The following is an 18384-nucleotide window of genomic DNA, read 5'->3' on the forward strand; positions in this document are numbered from 1 at the left end:
TGAAACTGAGGCCAAAAAGAAAGTGAGCAACAAGCCACCTGCACAACAGCACCGTGATGAAGGATACAGATGAAGACTTGGGACTTCCCTGGTGGCGCAGTGGTTAAGAATCCCCTGCCAATGCAGGGGACACGGGTTCAAGCCCTGGTCCGGGAAGATTTCACATGCCGCAGAGCAACTAAGCCCACACGCCGCAACTACTGAAGCCTGCGTGCCACAACTACTGAAGCCCACGTGCCTAGAGCCCAAGCTCTGCAACAAGAGAAGCCATGGCAGTGAGAAGCCCGCGCGCCACAATGAAGAGTAGCCCCTGCTCACCACAACTAGAGAAAGCCTGTGGGCAGCAACGAAGACCCAACACAGCCAAAAAAAAAAATTTAAGTAATTAATTAATTAATTTTTTAAAAGTGTGTATAGATGAAGACTTAATCACATGACCGGCAACTGTGTTGACTACTAGGCATGCCTCTGGGTCTCCAGCGTTACTTGAGGGCATCGACTGGGAGTCCAATGTCCTAAAGCCACCTGTCAGAACTGAACCTCTCCCTGATTAAGGAAATTCTATCATTTACTTCTATAGCTAGATGTTCACAGCATAAAAAGAAGGTTGGCTAGCTTCTGAACCTAATCAGAAGCCTTTTATAGTCTCATTTATGTCTCCCTCATAAGGTACCTATGTGTGACCGGAAAGATCTCTAACTTTAAGGACAAAAGAGCAAAATGATGAAATTGCAATATTTTCGTGTTTCCCAAATTCCATTTCCAGTTCAAATTCTACTTTCTCATGTTTATCAGGAATTGCCAATCCATGGAAAAGTCTTTGTACTTTGATCATCTTAACTTCTGCCAAATAGGGGAAGATCTCTGAAATCTCTCTAGTTAATTCAGGCCCAATCCAGTTTGGCAATTCTCCAGGTATACAGCAAAGGTCTTGAAATTTTAGATTCCTAAATTTAAAAATTTTAGATTCCTATTATGTTCCTAGAAGAAAAAGAAAAGCTGTAGATCATGTCTTCAAGAACTTTTTTTTTGATTTAATGCAATTATAATAAAAATGCCAACAGATTTTTTTTAACTTGACAGTGAAACTAAAGTTAATTTGGAAGAAAAACAGGTGTGATTACCAAAACAAAACACATGAAAAATAAGTAAAAATAAAAGCCCTTAAAAAATAACAGTGAGTAAAGGAAGATTAAAATATATATGTGTTAAAAAATAAATAAAATTCAAAAAAATGTGTATATATTTATATATTTCAGTATATACAAATATGGAATAAGACAACATGAACAAATACTACACAAAATACCCCAAAAAGTCCCTATTATATAAAGGAATTTAATACATGACTAAAAAAACCAAAGATATCATTACAAATCAAAGTAGGTAAGATACACAGAAATAAATTTCAAAGAAATGTGTAGGACCTATATGAAGAAAACTTTACTTCAGAGACATAAAAGAAGGTATGGATAAAATGAAAGCCACTTATACAGTTCCTGAATAGGCCAGTCAATATTTGCAGTGTTTAATTCTTCCCCAAATTAATTCATAAATTTAAAGAGTCATTTCTCATAAACTTTGATAAAAGGACTCTGAAGTTAATCTTGAAGACAACTAACATTTCAACGTTTAAAAAAGGAGAAAAGGAATAATGAGAAAAGTCCTGATAATAAGAAGCTGCAGCTATTAAAACGGTAGGCAGGAATAAACAAAGAGATCTGGAACAGAGCAGAATACAAAGACAGAAATTTAGTATATACTGAAAGGTGGTATTTCAAGTCAGTGGAGAAAGGATGCAATCTTTGATAATTGCAATTAGGAATAGTGGCTAATCAGAAAAAAATTTAGAGAAAAAATTATGTTACATCCTCATCTCCCACCAAATTAAATTCCAGATGTATTAACAATATTAAAGTAAAAGCAAATGGTGGTGATCATTTAAAAATGTACAGAAACATCAAATCACTATATTGTGCACCAGGAACACAGTGTTGTAAGTCAATTATACTTCAAAAGCAAACTCATAGAAAAAGAGATCAGATTTGTGGTTACCAGAGGATGGGGTGGGGTGAGGGGAATTGGATGAAGGTGGTCAAAAGGTACAGACTTCCAGTTATAAGATAAGTAAGTCCTAGGGATGTAATGTACAGCAACATAAATATAATTAACACTGCTCTATGTTATACACGAAAGTGAAGAGAGTACATCCTAACAGTTTTCATCACAAGGGAAACAATTTTTTGCTACTTCTTTAATTTTGCATCTGTATGAGATGATGGATGTTCAACTAAACATTGTGATAATCATTTCATGATGTATGTAAGTCAAATTATTATGCTGTACACCTTAAACTTATACAGTGCTGTATTTCAACTATACCTCAATAAAAGTGGAAGAAAAAAAATAAAGTAAAACCAAATGAAACTCTAAAAGTGCCAGAAGAAAATATAGATGAATATTTAAATATTCCTGGGACAGAGAAGCTTACAGGTGACATCAAAGGCAGAAACCATAAAGGAAACAGCTGATACATTTAGTCACACAAACGGTAAAATGAAATTTATCAGCAGCAGAAGTATTATTAAGACAAATTGCAAACAGAGTAAAAATATATACATGTGGTAAGTATAGGTTAATATACTCTGCACAAAGTATTCTTGAAAATCATTTTTCAAAATCCAAAGGAAAATTGGCATAACACATGGCGTTAGTCAATTCTGCTGCCTACAAAACAACCCTAAAATCTCAGCGACTTAGAAAACATTTACTGATTTCTCCTCATGTTACGTAGGGGTTGTGGGTCAGTTGTGAGTCTACCTGTGCCTTCTTATTCCAGGACCCGGGCTGAAGGAGAAATCCCTATATGGGGCATGCAGCTCTCACAGCAGAGGGCAGAAAGACGACAGAGACTGAGTCAAATTATGCCATTGCATTGAAAAGTTCTACTTCAACAAAGGCATATTTCATATTCACTAATATCCCACAGGGCAAAACAAATCACATGGCCAGATAAGGTGACTGACCTCTCTGGTTTGCCCAGGAGTAAAAGGGTTCCCAGGATTCAGGAGTTTCAGTTTCAAAACCAGGAAAGTTCCAAACAAACCAGGAAGAGTTAACCATCCTACATGGCCAAAGGCCAAAGTCAGTGGGGCAGGGAATTTACTCTACCCAGGAAGCTGGGTGATAGTTTCAAACAAACATACAATCTTCCATAGACTTTAATAAGCCACTCCACCGACAAAATGAAAATCAAAGAAATCTAAATTAACATAATGAGATACCCGGGAATTCTCTGCCAGTCCAGTGGTTAGGACTCCATGCTTCCACTGCAGGGGGCACAGGTTCGATCCCTGGTTATTCCTTTTTTTGGTTGTTTGGTGTACTCTCAGGTTAGTAAAGTTTAAAAAGAATAGCATTCAGCAAAGGTATAAAGAAAACTGAAACACCTGAAAAACATACCTACCCACCAAATCAGAAATTCTGTACCTAGGCATTTATGTTAAAAAAATAAATTTTAAAGTTTCCCTTCACAGTGTTGTTTATAATATCAATAAATTGGAAATGATTTCCTATTATTGTATAGATTCTGTGCAGCCTTTAGAAGTATAGAATCTATTAAAATGTCTACAGTAGGTTAAGTTTTAAATTTTTGATTGAAAAATAGCATGACTAGGGGAGAGATAAATTGGGAATTCAGGATTAACGGATACCTACTACTATATATAAAACAGATAAACAACAAGGACCTACTATATAGAATAGGGAAGTATATTCAATATCTTATAAAAACCTATAACGGAAAGGAATCTGAAAAAGAATATATATATATGTATAACTGAATCACTTTGCTGTACACCTGAAACATTGTAAATCAACTATACTTCAATTAAAAAAATAGTGTGACTGAGATTCAGTTCATTTAAAGTTCAAAAATAAGCAAAACTGATCTATAATGTTACAAGACAGGAGAATGGTTACCCTGGTCGTTTCAGATGGGGAGAGACTGGAAGGGGCATAAAGAGGGTTTCTGTTTCTTGAGCTGGAGGCTGATTACACATTATGTTCATTTCATCTACTGGTACTTATGATTTATACACTTTCTTGCTTGTATATAAAAAGTTTAAGAAGAAAGTATATAAGGGCTAGTGCCTTTTTTAAGATAATTAGTATAGGGAATTCCCTGGCGGTCCAGTGATTAGGACTCTGCACTTCCACTGCAGGGGGCACAGGTTTGATCTCTGGTCAGGGAACTAAGATCCCACAAGCTGCGCGGCATGGCCAAAATAATAATAATAAATAAATAAATAAAAATAATTAGTACAGGGCTTCCCTGGTGGCGCAGTGCTTGGGAGTCCGCCTGCCAATGCAGGGGACATGGGTTCATGCCCCGGTCCGGGAAGACCCCACGTGCCGCGGAGCGGCTGGGCCCGTGGGCCGTGGCCGCTGAGCCCGTGCGTCCGGAGCCTGTGCTCCGCAGCGGGAGAGACCACAACAGTGAGAGGCCCGTGTACCGCAAAAAAATAATAATAATAATTATTCCAAGTGGTGGGAAATGGATGATTTTTATTTTCTTCCGGTCATTCTATATTGTCAATATATTCTATATTGTCTGAGTTTTTCTCTTAACAATGAAATGTTGAGAAATATATTACCTTTATGATAAAATAAAACAAAACATAATCCATACTACAAAAGGTACAGGGAGAATGGTATCCTCACACACTGTTTTCCAAAAGGGTGGACTCATTTAGAATGTCATCAGCAATCAGAAAAAATGTATCAATAACCATGAGAACATTCACAGATCCAAAATGTATGACCCAGCAGCTCTACTTCTGGAACTCTATCCTAAAGAAATTACCCCAAATACAAGAAAGAACCTCAGTTTAACCCAGTGCTTCACAGGGGGGAAGTGGTCCTCCCTCATACCGTGCTCATAAGGTGAAAAAGTGCCCGCATCGATGTTTATATAGGGGTCGATTTTGATGGCAGTAACTCGGAGTCCGCATGATTTTAGAATCGTCCCAATGCTGCTTGCTATGATCCCTTTACCGATGCCCGAGATGACCCCACCAGTGACCAAGATGTACTTCATTGGCAGAGGAGTGGCTGAGTGCCAGCACCCAGATAGAATCTGAAAGGTAATGAAATTAAGGGTCAGGGAAGAGAAACATGTTCTTAAACCAGTAAAGCGGAGAGTGTGTTGGACCAGAATTTCAAAAGCACACAGCACTTTTTCTAAGTATTTGAAACAAAGTCTTATCGTCTAGGTTTTTCTTTCTTGTCGACATGCAGGAAGCTCTGGATACAGCAACATGTCTGGCTCCATTACCCTGATTTTGCATTTACCCCAACTCTGTCGTGTGACAAACTTCATCATAAGAAGCCAAAATTCTCTGGGATTCAGAAGCATGGTAAAAATTTTAAGAGATCAGGCTCTGGAGTCAGATCTGTAGAAGCTATACCTGGGCGAGTTACTAATCCTTTCTGTACCTGTTTCTTCATCTGTGAAATGGAATAAAAAGTACCAATCCCAATCCCTTGGAATATTATTCAGCACTAAAAAGAAATGAGCTACCAATCCATGAAAAGACATGGAGGAAACTTAAGTGCAGGTTACTAAGTGAAAGAAGCCCATCTGAAAAGGCACATACTGCATGATTCCAACTATATGACATTCTGGAAAAGACAAAACTATGAAGACAGTAAAGTGATCAGTGGTTTTCAGAGGTTAGTGCAGGAGGGAAAGATGAATAGGTGGAGCACAGAGGATTTTTAGGGCAGTGAAGCTATTCTGTATGATTCTATAATGGTGGATACAGGTCATTATACATTTGTCCAAACTCACAGAATGTATAACACCAAGGGTGAACTCTAATGTAACCTATGGACTTGGAATGATAATGATGTGTAGCTTCATTGACTGTAACAAATGTACCTCTCTGGTTCAGGATGTTGGTAATGAGGAACGCTGTGGGCATGGGGCAGTGGGTGTATGGAAACTCAGTACTTTCTGCTCAGTTTTGCTGTGAACCTAAAATTGCTCTAAAAATAGCCTATTTGGGGGGACTTCCCTCGTGGTGCAGTGGTTAAGAATCCGCCTGTCAATGCACAGGACACGAGTTCAATCCCTGGTCCGGGAAGATCCCACATGCTGCGAAGCAACTAAGCCCATGCACCACAACTACTGAGCCTGTGCTCTAGAGCCTGCCAGCCACAACTACTGAGCCTGCATGCCACAACTACTGAAGCCCACGCGCCTAGAGCCCGTGCTCCGCAACAAGAGAATCCACCACAATGCGAAGCCCGCGCACCACAACGAGAGCAGCCCCCGCTCGCCGCAACTAGAGAAAGCCCAAGCACGGCAACAAAGACCCAACGCAGCCAAAAATAAATAAATTTTTTTAATTAAAAAAATAAAATAAAATAAAAAATAGTCTATTTTTTAAATCAGTATTCAAATATGCCAACATTTTAAAAAATCTTGGGACTTCCCTGGTCTCCAGTGGTTTAGACTGCGCTCTGAATGCAGGGGGCCCAGGTTGAATCCCTGGTCGGGGAACTAGATCACACGTGCCACAACTAAGACCTGACGCAGCCAAATAAATAAATATGTTAAAAACAAAACAAAATAAAAAATCTTGCAGATGGTTGTGAGGATTAAATGAGCTAAGGTACAGATCAGAGGTCAGGAAACCAGGGCCCATAGGTCACATCTGGCCCACTGTCTGTTTTTGTATGGTTGCCAAGCTAAGAATGTTTTATATTTTAAATGACTGAGAAAAGATCAAAAGAAGAATATTTCATGACACATTAGAATTGTATGAAACTCAAACTTCAGTGTCCATAAATCAAGTTTTATTAGCACACAGCCATGCCCATCATTTACATATTGTCTCTGGTGGCTTTCTGGCTACAATGGCAGAGCTGAGTAGCTGGGAAAACAGAGACCTCTGGCCCACAAATCCTGAAATATTTTCTATCTTTTATAGAAAATATTTGCTGATACCTGGCTTAGAGGGGGTCAAAATTGACCCCTATATTAACATACAGTAAGAACTTAGTAAAAGTTAGCTACTAATGTCACTATTAATAATAATAAATGTATCCTCCTTAACTATGCATGTGGAAGACTGAATCTGTTCCTTACCCATCCATTTCACCATGCAGAAATATTCAAGCAGAAAAAAAAAGATAGAAAATATTATGTCATAAAGAAATTTTATTTGACTTTCCTGCTGCTGTCTGATTCAAACCCTTTTGTTTTAGAGGCGGACAGGAAGCCCAAGAGCTACTTGGGCTACTCTACTCTGAGAACTATTGTTTTCCCCTTGAGCCTGGGCAGGGGCCTTCTGCCCTTGCCATTTCACCATGCACGTGAAGGTGAGCCTTAACGGCGTTATTCGTGTGGTCCTGACATGCAAACAAACGGCCAACCAAGACTATTAACATAAAATCGCAACTACAAGAAAAGAGAGTAACTAACAAAAGCTAATAACTATAAATCCCACTTTCTATTGTAATTCACAAATGTTTTTAAATACCTGGATATCAAGCTCAAATGCAATCAGGTAGGAATGATTTCAGCTACCCGCTTATCCTATCTGCCTGTCTTTCCCAAAGGAATGCCTATTCTGATTTTGTAGTTTCCTCTACTTTCAAAACCAACTAGCTTGGGTTTCCCTGGTGGCACAGTGGTTGAGAATCTGCCTGCCAATGCAGAGAACACGGGTTCGAGCACTGGTCTGGGAAGATCCCACGTGCCGCGGAGCAACTAGGCCCATGAGCCACAACTACTGAGCCTGCGTGTCTGGAGCCTGTGCTCCGCAACAAGAGAGGCCGCCATAGTGAGAGGCCCGCGCATCGCGACGAAGAGTGGCCCCCGCTCGCCACAACTAGAGAAAGCCCTCGCACAGAAACGAAGACCCAACACAGCCAAAAATAAATAATAAATAAATTTTTAAAAAAAACAACTAGCTTAACTTAAAAGGTGTAGAGCCCTTTCACTTCAGAGCTGTGAGTTCAATTTGAATTAGCTGACCACCGTCAAGGCGAGTAAACTGAAGTCATCCAAAATATACAAGTCCCATCCCAAATGGCTTCCTTAAGTCCCTGGGCCTGCCTTTCTCTACACAACACAGTTGATCATGTTCAATGTCACCGTTCCTCTTTACTACCCACCTGGCCATCCACTCACCTGAGCTAGATTTAGCCTAAAAGATTTTCAGTCCAAACCCAAAATGCTCCTCCTATAGATCCAAAATGTATCTGAATATTCATCTCTTGCCACTTCTACTAGCCGAGGTAGTTGTTAGAGTGGGAATTTCATCACAGTCTTCCCTTACTCAACCCACTGTTGATTTTTTTCTATTTTGATAAGTGTCCCTCCTCTGGAGTCAGACAGCCTGAGCTCAAGTGCTGTCACTTAATAGCTATGACCCTGGGCAATTTCAACTTCTCTAAACCTCAATTTTCTCCACCTGTGCAGTACACAGAAACAATACCAGTGCCAGCCGTATAGAGCTGTGTGGGTATTTACAAAGAGAGCGCCCAAGTGCTAAGTCAAGGTTAGCTCTTATTTTTCAGAGCCCTCTACTCACTGATTCAGTCAGCTCATAAACGTTTATGGAACAGGCAGAGGAGGAAAATCTGCCACACCAAAATGTGCCTCTTTGGCATGAGCATTAATTTAGTTTGATTATTTTTAAGAAACAGAAGACTCAGGAAGTCCTTCTTTTTTATTGCCCCCTTTGCTGCCTAAAGAATTTAGATAAAGGGCCTGTTCCTGGCATAGAGCTATCACCAGAGATATCTTCAGAGAATATGAGCTAGATGTGGTCGGGGAAGCTCTTAGAGATCAGAGTCCACTCTGTGTACCACTGTCTCTGCCTGACCTAGCAAACATTTGTTTACCAAAATATTTGCCTTTCCATCTCCATGTTAATTGCCTTCTTCCCTTTTTTTTTTTTAACTATTCATTTATTTACTCTTGGCTGCGTTGGGTCTTTGTTGCTGTGCGCGGGCTTTCTCTAGCTGTGGCGAGCGGGGGCTACTCTTTTTTGCAGTGTGCGGGCTTCTCATTGTGGTGGCTTCTCTTGTTGTGGAGCTCGGGCTCTAGGAGCGTGGGCTCAGTAGTTGCGGCTCACGGGCTCTAGAGCACAGGCTCAGTAGTTGTGGCACACGGGTTTAGTTGCTCCGCAGCATGTGGGATCTTCCCGGACCAGGGCTCGAACCTGTGTCCCCTGCATTGGCAGGCAGATTCTTAACCACTGCGCCACCAGGGAAGCCCTGCCCTCTTCCCTTTTGAAGTCCCAAACTACTACCCACAACATCTTCTTTTGTCTTGAGCTGAAGATGGTATTTAAGGCAAGGGTTTCAACCATTTTAGCAAGTGACTAAGTTTTCCTGGGTCTCTCCCATGTATACACGTTATTAAACTTTTATTTGATTTTCTCCTGTTAATCTGTCTCATGTCAACTTAATTCTTAGACCAGCAGAAGAACCCAGAAGGGTAGAAGGAAATTTTCTTCCTCCCAGACAAATTATACGCTTGACGTGTTCCCAGGTCCTGCAGATATGGGGGTGAACAAAAAGTCAAGGTCCCTGTCCTCTTGGTCTTCACCTTTCCTGTTGGATAAAGGGGCAAATAAGCTGTTCTGTAACTACCTTATTCTGGCACCGTCACACTATTAAAATGACTTCCCATTTGTAAAAGTCGGCAAAATGGAAAAATGCCATAGAAAACTGGAGAGTATTTACGAGAAGGCACATTATGTGGTTGTAAAAAGCCTAAGAATCTTTCATATAAGGTATGCTTATGTTACACAACAGAGCAGGATATAAAATTAAATATATTATTATCTCAACTGTTTTTTTTTAATTAAGACTGGTCAAATTACACCAAAATGCTACATTTTAATATATATTTAGGTGGTTGGGTTGCAGGCAATTATTACTTTTCCATATTTTCAAAAGCACAAGATACCTTTTTAAGCATATCAGACATTTTACAAAGTCCTTTTCAAAAATGTAACAATATCAAGGAGACACCTAGTCCTTTCTATCTATTTTAAGCAAACAAGTAAGTTTAAAGCAAAATTTTAAAACAACAGGCAAAGCAGGTTCTTCAAGCTACTTCTACAATCGGGATTTTTTTTCTCTTGTGAAGACCATTATTTACATTTACTCTTATATGCTGTGAGCAGACCCAATTGTCTGTAAAATAGGCATGTGTAGGGCTGTCCACTGTCCAATAAAAACATTTTAAAAAATTACACTGTAATTTTAAATTTTCCAGTAGCCATTATAAAAAGTAAAAAGAAACAGATTAAGTTCATTTTAATAATATCTTATTTAACCTAAGGTATCCAAAATACCCATAATCAGCCCATAATCAATGTAAGAATATTTGGGTGAGATAATTTACATCCCCTTTTTTTTTTTTTGTAATGTCTTCCGAAATTAGGTGTGTCTACGCACAGCACATGTCAACTCACACTGGACAGTGCAGGCCTAAAGCAACTAAAAACAGATGCACCAATAGATACCTTCTCAATGACGGCCATTTAAAAAGTAGTCAAAAACAAGAGTACTTACTGCATGAGCCCACCTTATGAAGTTCTAGAATAGGCAAAACTAAGCTCTGATGGAAATCAAGGGGTGAGGGCGGTTGTGGATCGACCGGAGAGGAGCACGAGGGAACTTTCTGGAGTGATGGAAATGGTTTATGTCTACGTTGGGGTAGTGGTTACACTTGTGGATAATTTGTCAAAATCCCCGATCTGCACGCTTAAAATGGGGGCATTTTACTTAACGTAAATTAGACATCAAACGTGGAGAAACTGTTTTAGAAAGAAAGCTATGTTGTAGCAGCAGCGGACTCGGGCTCAGAGCGCCCTAACCAGCTGCGACCCGGAAAACGCGAGGGTCGCGGTTTAACTAGCGCCCCGGGCGGGGGAGGAGACAGAAAGGCCATCTCACTCCGCGCGGGGCTGCACTTCTGCCAACGCCATCTCGGGGCTCCCGGGGCCCGGGGGCAACCGGGCGGGGGCCGCGGCGAGCCCCAGCGCCCGGTTCCGAGGCGGGGTGCGCGCCGAAGCGCCGCTCCCGTACGCGGCGCTCCAGAGCCCGGGCCGCGGGCCGCCGCAGGGCGGACTCCCAGGGCCCCGGCCTTGCCCCGCCGCTGTCTGCCCGCGGGCAGAGAGCACAGGGTGCTGGGACGCGTGCGGTGGCCGCCCTCGGAGGGGACAAAGGCTCCCGGTCCCATGTGCGCGCCGGGCTGGGGCCGCGGACTGGAGGGCGGCCCCGGCGCTGAGGCCCTGACGGGGAGTTACCTGTGCTTTGGCGGCGGCGGTGGCGCGGAGGGTGGTCGTTGGAGCCGGCGAGCTCCGCCCCGAGGCCCGCCCGCGCTCACCTGTCGGGCTGGGGAGGGGTCCGCCGCCAGAGGCGTCCCGAGTCGCCCCCGTGTCCCTCCCGCCGCCCGCGCGGGCCTCGGGGTGCATGGCGCCCTCCTCGCCCACCTCCCCCTCTCCTGCAGCCGCGGGCCCCACTGACTCACGCCGGTGAGCTCGGGGTTGGCACCCGGGTTTGTGCAGTGCTCCGAAACAAGCGCCCAAAAGTGACTCCTCAGGCGTTGGTGGCTTCCCGTCACCCTCCGCCCTGGACGCACTTGGCCCCAGGCCAGGCTCAGCCCGGGACTGCTCCTCCCCTCCGCGGCTTGCTGAGCACCGGCACCTCGGAGACTCGGGTGAACGCCAGGTCCCGGCGCCCCGGCCCCTCGGCACGCCCAGACCCTGTTCGGGTCCTCGCGTCCCGCTCTCGGCGCCGGAAAGAGCTTCTCTCGGTCACGGAGAGCAACTGCGGGAGCGCCGAGCAGAGGACGACGATCAGATGGGATGCCGGCCTTTGAGGGGCTCACAATCTGGGGTGAGGGCTACACCTCTACTGGAATCAGTAAGGTTCCTGGAACAGTACGCGTGTAGCAAAAATTAAAATTTAAAATGCGAGGGGCAGAAGGACGACAATCAGGGCTTCGCCGAGTGACTTTTTAAAGAGTATTTGGAGGATGGTTAGTGCCTTGGTGCCAGGAAAGGACACAGGAGGTTATTAAGGCGAAGGGAAGAACATAAACCACTGAAGGAGAAAGGATCTAACTAGGGACAATAGGAGGGTTTGGAATCAGACGGAAGGGTTAGGAAAGTGGTGAAAATTTTGAATGACCAGGTGAGTCACTAGAGGGCTGAGTGAGGAGGGCATCATTGAAGACCCAGTGGAGTCTAGAAACCATCATTGTGTAACGACCTCCAGCTATAGTTGTGCAAGATGTCTATAGGTCGGTATATAAATATTGATATTGATAAAACCAGAGTTTGCTGGTTGAGTAGAGTAGAAGGATGAGAGTGAGGAAGTTAAGAGCACTGAAAGAATGTGATGGTAGTGAGGCACCAGGGGTCTAGTCCCCAGAGGAAAGGAAGGGAGAGGAGCAGGGAGTGGATAGACTGGAAGAGAGAAAAGAGATGGACCAAAAGATGAGGGCCTGTGGGAATGAAGGAACTGAGGAGTTGTCACCACAGTGTGGGTGTCGGCGATGTCAAAGGGGAAGCAATTCCAGGAGATGATCCAGTTTAGGGTCTGACTCTGGAACGGAGTCAAGTGAGATGGGCGTCACTGGAATTGGGTCTAGCGCCCACCAGGCCAGTGTGGGGGACATTGAAGGCCCCCGGAAAGATGGCGGAAATTGGAGGAGTCAGTTGAGGCCAAGGAACCAAGTCTCCAGTGAATGTGGAGAAGCAGCCCCGAAGCTAGTAAATGACAGCAACAAAGAAGGGTAGAGGGATGTCTGGCAAAATGAGTTTCAAAACAAAAGGGAGTTTCTCCCTATCAAGAATGACAGAGCAGTGCCATGGAAGAAGCAGTAAGGAGCTGAGGATGGTGTTGTCAACTTCTGGGAAAAAGAAGAGCTCCACTCAGCAGGAATGGTAGGGGAGACCCAAGTCTCCATGGAGGCCAAGAAAATTTTTTTTTTTTTTTTTTTTTTTTTTTAAGGAGAAAGCACCTTGTAAAAAGGCCGGAAGCACAGAGGGCTTTCTTGTGAAACAAGTCTTCCAGAGGACCCAGTGGGAAGAATGCTTGTGAAACAGGTTGACATGGACGGTGATACTTAATACCTGCCACGTATGTAAGGCTTCCCTCCACATTTCGGTACTTTGTTTCCTTTTTACAACCAGGACAGCTATTAAGATCCCCTTATTATAATGAAGAACCTAAGGCTTAGAGATGTGAAATGCCCTGACCAAAATATCTGTCCCCAAAGTCAGACTCTTCACCACAGGATATAAGGCCTCATCCTTATTCTATTAATCTACGAGGTCAACAGATGAAGGATACTTTGTGAATACAAAGGGGTTATGATAACTATTGCATCATTAATCCAAAATGGGAAAATATTTGAGCAGAAAAACAAATTTGATAACAGGGTCCAGACTGATTGATTTGTGTGGGATCAGAGTGTACACTCATTCAACAGGTGTTTTATTCATGGACTATATAGCATTGAGGATAAAAAAAGAAGAAAAAGAAGTCTGTCATTAAGTTGACGGCTTGTGTTCTTTTTTACTTTTTTTTCTTTTTTTTTTTGGCAGGCGCCGAGTGGCATGTGGGATCTTGGTTCCCCTTCCCTGACCAGGGATTGAACCCATGCCCCTGGAAGTGGGAGCGTGGAGTCCTAACCACGGGACCACCAGGGAAGTCCCTCGTGTTCTTTTATAATCTTTTGTTTTGAAGAATTCTAACCTTCAGGACGATTGTGAACCCTGGGGAACATGGACTTCGTCATGATTTTGGGTGGAGATAGAGCAAAAGTAAGGCTGAAAGGGATGGCCCCCACCTCTGCTATCAGAAGGGTCAGCACTGTATTCCTTTCATAGGTGAAGAAACTCGAAGGGGAAACGATGAGTAATGAGTCAAGTTTACTCACCCATTAGATAGTGGAGTTAGCACCCCTGTCCTAGGCTTCTGACTGAAATTCCAGGCTCATTCCAATCACCCTTGAACCAAATATCCTTTTTCTGGAAAGTGTTGACCACTTTCAGGTTCTGACTAAATCCTAGAAAGGCATTGGTCCTATGATATCTCCTGACTTTCAAAGGTTAATCAATACCCAGACTCTAAAAACAGCTTGGAATGTCATTGATGCCACAGAATTGTACACTTAACAATGGTTAAAATGGCAAGTTTTATGTTATATATATGTTTACACAGTTTAAAAAATTAATGGGGCTTCCCTGGTGGTGCAGTGGTTAAGAATCCGCCTGCCAATGCAGGGGACACAGGTTTGAGCCCTGGTCCGGGAAGATCCCACATGCTGCAGAGCAACTAAGCCCGTGCACCGCAACTACTGAGCCTGTGCTCTAGAGCCCGCGAGCCACAAATACTGAAGCCCATGTGCCACAACTACTGAAGCGTGCGCGCCTACAGCCTGTGCTCTGCAACAAGAGAAGCGATTGCAATGAGAAGTCCGCGCACCGCAACGAAGAGTAGCCCCTGCTCGCCACAACTAGAGAAAGCCCGCACACAGCAACGAAGACCCAACGCAGCCAAAAATAAATTACTTAAATAAATTTTAAAAAATAATAATGGTGTAATACAACAGAAACCATTGAATTGTACAGTTTCGACAGGTGTGGATGGCATGTGAATTATATCTTGATAAAGCTGTTTGGAAAAATAAAGTAGGTTGAGCCTGTTAAGCTAAAGTCCTGGAGCACCCTCTTACACTGTTGGTGGGAATGTAAACTGATACAGCCACTATGGAGAACAGTATGGAGGTTCCTTAAAAAACTAAAAATAGAACTATCATACGACCCAGCAATCCCACTACTGGACATATACCTGGAGAAAACCATAATTCAAAAAGACACATACACGCACCCCAATGTTCACTGCAGCACTATTTACAATAGCCAGGACATGAAGCAACCTAAATGTCCATCAACAGAGGAATGGATAAAGAAGATGTGGTACATCTGTACAATGGAATATTAGCCATAAAAAGGAATGAAATTGTGTCATTTGCAGAGACGTGGATGGACCTAGAGACTGTCATACAGAGTGAAGTAAGTTGGAAGGAAAAAAACAAATATAGTATATTAACACATACATGTGGAATCTAGAAAAATGGCATAGATGATCTTATTTGCAAAGAAGAAATAGAGACACAGACGTAGAGAACAAACGTATGGATACCAAGGGGGAACGGGGGGGCGGTGAATTGGGAAGTTAGGATTGACATATATATACTACTATATATAAAATAGATAACTAATGAGAACCTACTGTATAGCACAGGGAACTCTACTCAGTGCTCTGTGGTGACCTAAATGGGAAGGAAATCCAAAAAAGAAGGGATATATGTACACGTATGGCTGAATCACTTTGCTGTGTAGCAGAAACTGACACAGCAGTGTAAAGCAACTATACTCCAATTAAAAAAAAAAAAGTCCTGGACCAGAATTGTAAATATACCTCAGGCTGGAAAACTGGAGAGCAAGGAAATCAGAATTGTAATCTGTCCCCCACATACTCACACAGGTCACTGGAACTAGGCTACTCTCAAGATGGTGGGGGGTGGAGGAATACCTAATGCCTAAGACTGTGCTTGGGAGATACATTCATGAACTCCCTTCTCTGAAGGGGGAGTTTTTCACTTGGCCAGTTTTTTGTTGTTGTCCATTTTACACGTTATTGTGGGAAAAGTTGAATATATAGAAAAGCAAACCTAAAACTCGAACTTCAACAATTATCAATCCATGGCCAGGTTTGTTTCATCTGTATCCCCACCCATTTCCCCCATCCTGTATTAATTTGAAGCAGATGCCAGGCATCCTATTATTTCATTGGTAAATATCTCAGTATGACTCTAAAAGATTAGAACTCTTTTAAATACACACACACACAATTACCACAATTTAAAAATTAATAATTCCTATGTCCATCACACATGAATGGGTAAACAAAATGTGCAATATACTTACAATGGAATCCTCTTCAGCCTTTTTTAAGCTAGCCTCCGTTTTTGTTATATCACTGGTTGTTTTTTATTTTTTAGATTTCACATATAAGTGATGATATACAGTAGTTGTCTTTCTCCATCTGATTTATTTCACTAAGCATAAAACCCTCCAGGTCCATCCATGTTGTTCAAATGGCAAAATTTCATTCCTTTTTATGCTGAGTAGTATTCCGTTGCATATATATAGCACATCTTTATCCATTGGTCTGTTGATGTACCCTTAGGTTGCTTCCATATATTGGCAATTGTAAATAATGCTGCTATGAACATCGGGGTGCATGTATCTTTTCGAATTAGTGTTTTCATTTTCTTTGGATATATACCCAGAAGAGGAATTGCCAGATCGTATGGTAGTTCTAGTTTTAATTTTTTGAGGAACCTGCATAATGTTTTCCACAGTGGCTTCATCAATTTACGTTCCCGCCAACAGTGTGCAAGGGTTCCCTTTCTCTACATCCTCACCAACATTTGTTATTTGTGGTCATTTTGATGATAGCCATTCTGACAGGTGTGAGGTGATATCACATTACGATTTTGATTTGCATTTCTCTGATGATTAGTGATGTTGAGCATCTTTTATGTGCCTGTTGGCTATCTGTATGTCTTCTTTGGAAAAATGTCTATTCAGGTCTTTTGCCCATTTTTTAATCAAGCTGTTTGGGTTTTTTTGATTTTAAGTTGTATGAGCTCTTTTTGTATTTTGGATATTAACCCCTTATCGGTCATATCCTTTGCAAATATATTCTCCTATTCAGTAGGTTGTCTTTTCATTCTATGGATGGTTTTCTTTGCTCTGTAAAAGCTGTTAAGTTTAATTAGGTCCCATTTGTTTATTTTTGCTTTTGTTTCCTTTGCCTTAGGACAGCGGTCCGCAACCTTTTTGGCACCAGGGACCGGCTTCGTGGAAGACAATTTTTCCACGAGGGGCGGGGGACGGTTCAGGCGGTAATGCGAGCCATGGGGAGCAGCAGATGAAGCTTCGTTCTTTCGCCTGCCGTTCACCTCCTGTTGTGCGGCCCCAGGGGTTGGGGACCCCTGCCTTAGGAGACAGATCCAAAAAAATACTGCTACAATTTATGTCAAAGAGTGTTCGAAGTAGCCTTTTTTAAGGCAGAATTTTAAGGAAATTCTAACACATGCTACAACATGGATGAACCTTGAGGACATCTGCTCAATGAAATGAACCAGTCACAAAAAGACAAATGTGGTATGATTCCACTTATATGAGGTTCCTGGAGTAGTCAAAAATCATAGAGACAGAAAGTAGCTTGGTTGCCAGGGAATGGGGGGAACGGAGAACGGAGTTGTTTAGTGGGTACAGAGTTTCAGTTTTGCAACAGGAAAACAATTGTGGAGATTGGTTCCACTTGTAACAATGTGAATGTACTTACTACTACTTAACTGTACACTTAAAAATGATTAAGGTGGGGCTTCCCTGGTGACGCAGTGGTTGAGGGTCCGCCTGCCGATACAGAGGACACGGGTTTGTGCCCCGGTCCGGGAGGATCCCACATGCCGCGGAGCGGCTGGGCGCGTGAGCCATGGCCGCTGAGCCTGCGCTCCGTAACGGGAGAGGCCACAGCAGTGAGAGGCCGGCGTACCGCAAAAAAAAAAAAAAAAAAAAAAAGATTAAGGTGGTAAATTTTGTTTGTCTAGCACAACTAAAATTTTTTAAGCTTAACAATTTCTTAATCTCATGAACTATCCAGTCCCCAAATTTCCAATTCTTATAAACGTCAAAAAATTTTCTCCACTGTGTTTGTTTGAGGATCTAAAGAAAATCCGCAAGTTGCCATGGGTTGTTTTTTAGGTCGTTTTTAATCTATAGGTTCCCCTTCCCCCCTTGCTTGCAATTTATTTGAAGAAACAAGGTCGTCAGACTGTGGTCTCTCACAGCCTAGATTCTGCTCCCTGCATCCCGTGGTGTCCTTTAATAGTTTCCTCCGTCCCCTGTATTCCCTGTAAATTGGTAGGTGGACACAGAGGGCCTGGGCTAGTTTTGATGTGGACTCACAAGGAGATTAAAGACATCCATGTACGCGGGGCCAACCCTGCAGAACCAGAAAAGGTGAGACTAAACCACCAGCCGAGCTGCTTAGAGTGACAAAGACGCGGTGTACTGGCCTAGATCAGGAACCCACAAAGCCGAGGGAGGAGAAAAGGAAGCGGGGCGGGACTACGTGGGGAAAGCCCTTTGTCCGGTTTCCAAACGCCTTATCGAGTTACGAAATAAACAGTCAGCGGGGAGGGCGGGGCCTTTGTCCGGAAGTGACGCTAGCGCGGCCGGCAGCTGAGTAACAGTGGAGGTGGGG

The 18384-nt window shown here is 42.8% G+C and overlaps 1 protein-coding gene across 4 annotated transcripts in view; it reads right to left on the bottom strand.

Moving 5' to 3' along the window:
- The window catches only part of CTPS2 (CTP synthase 2), a 109408-nt gene extending 97595 nt beyond the window's left edge, over window positions 1-11813 (bottom strand). The window contains exons 1-2 of one of the 4 annotated variants that reach the window (XR_013825741.1): window positions 11337-11690; window positions 4933-5137 (exon numbers count right to left, since the gene is read on the bottom strand). Coding sequence is in view for 2 of the 4 variants with exons in the window: in XM_079910750.1 (XP_079766876.1) it covers window positions 4933-5137; window positions 11337-11504 (373 nt within the window). In the remaining 2 variants the exon portion in view is untranslated. Of the gene's footprint in view, window positions 1-4932; window positions 5138-11336 lie in introns of all 4 variants that reach the window. The other 3 variants (XM_079910750.1, XM_079910749.1, XM_079910751.1) reach the window with 3 other exon arrangements.
- Window positions 11814-18384: the final 6571 nt, after the last annotated feature.

This window comes from Stenella coeruleoalba (assembly GCF_951394435.1).
Source record: "Stenella coeruleoalba genome assembly, chromosome: X".
NCBI lineage: Eukaryota > Metazoa > Chordata > Mammalia > Artiodactyla > Delphinidae > Stenella > Stenella coeruleoalba.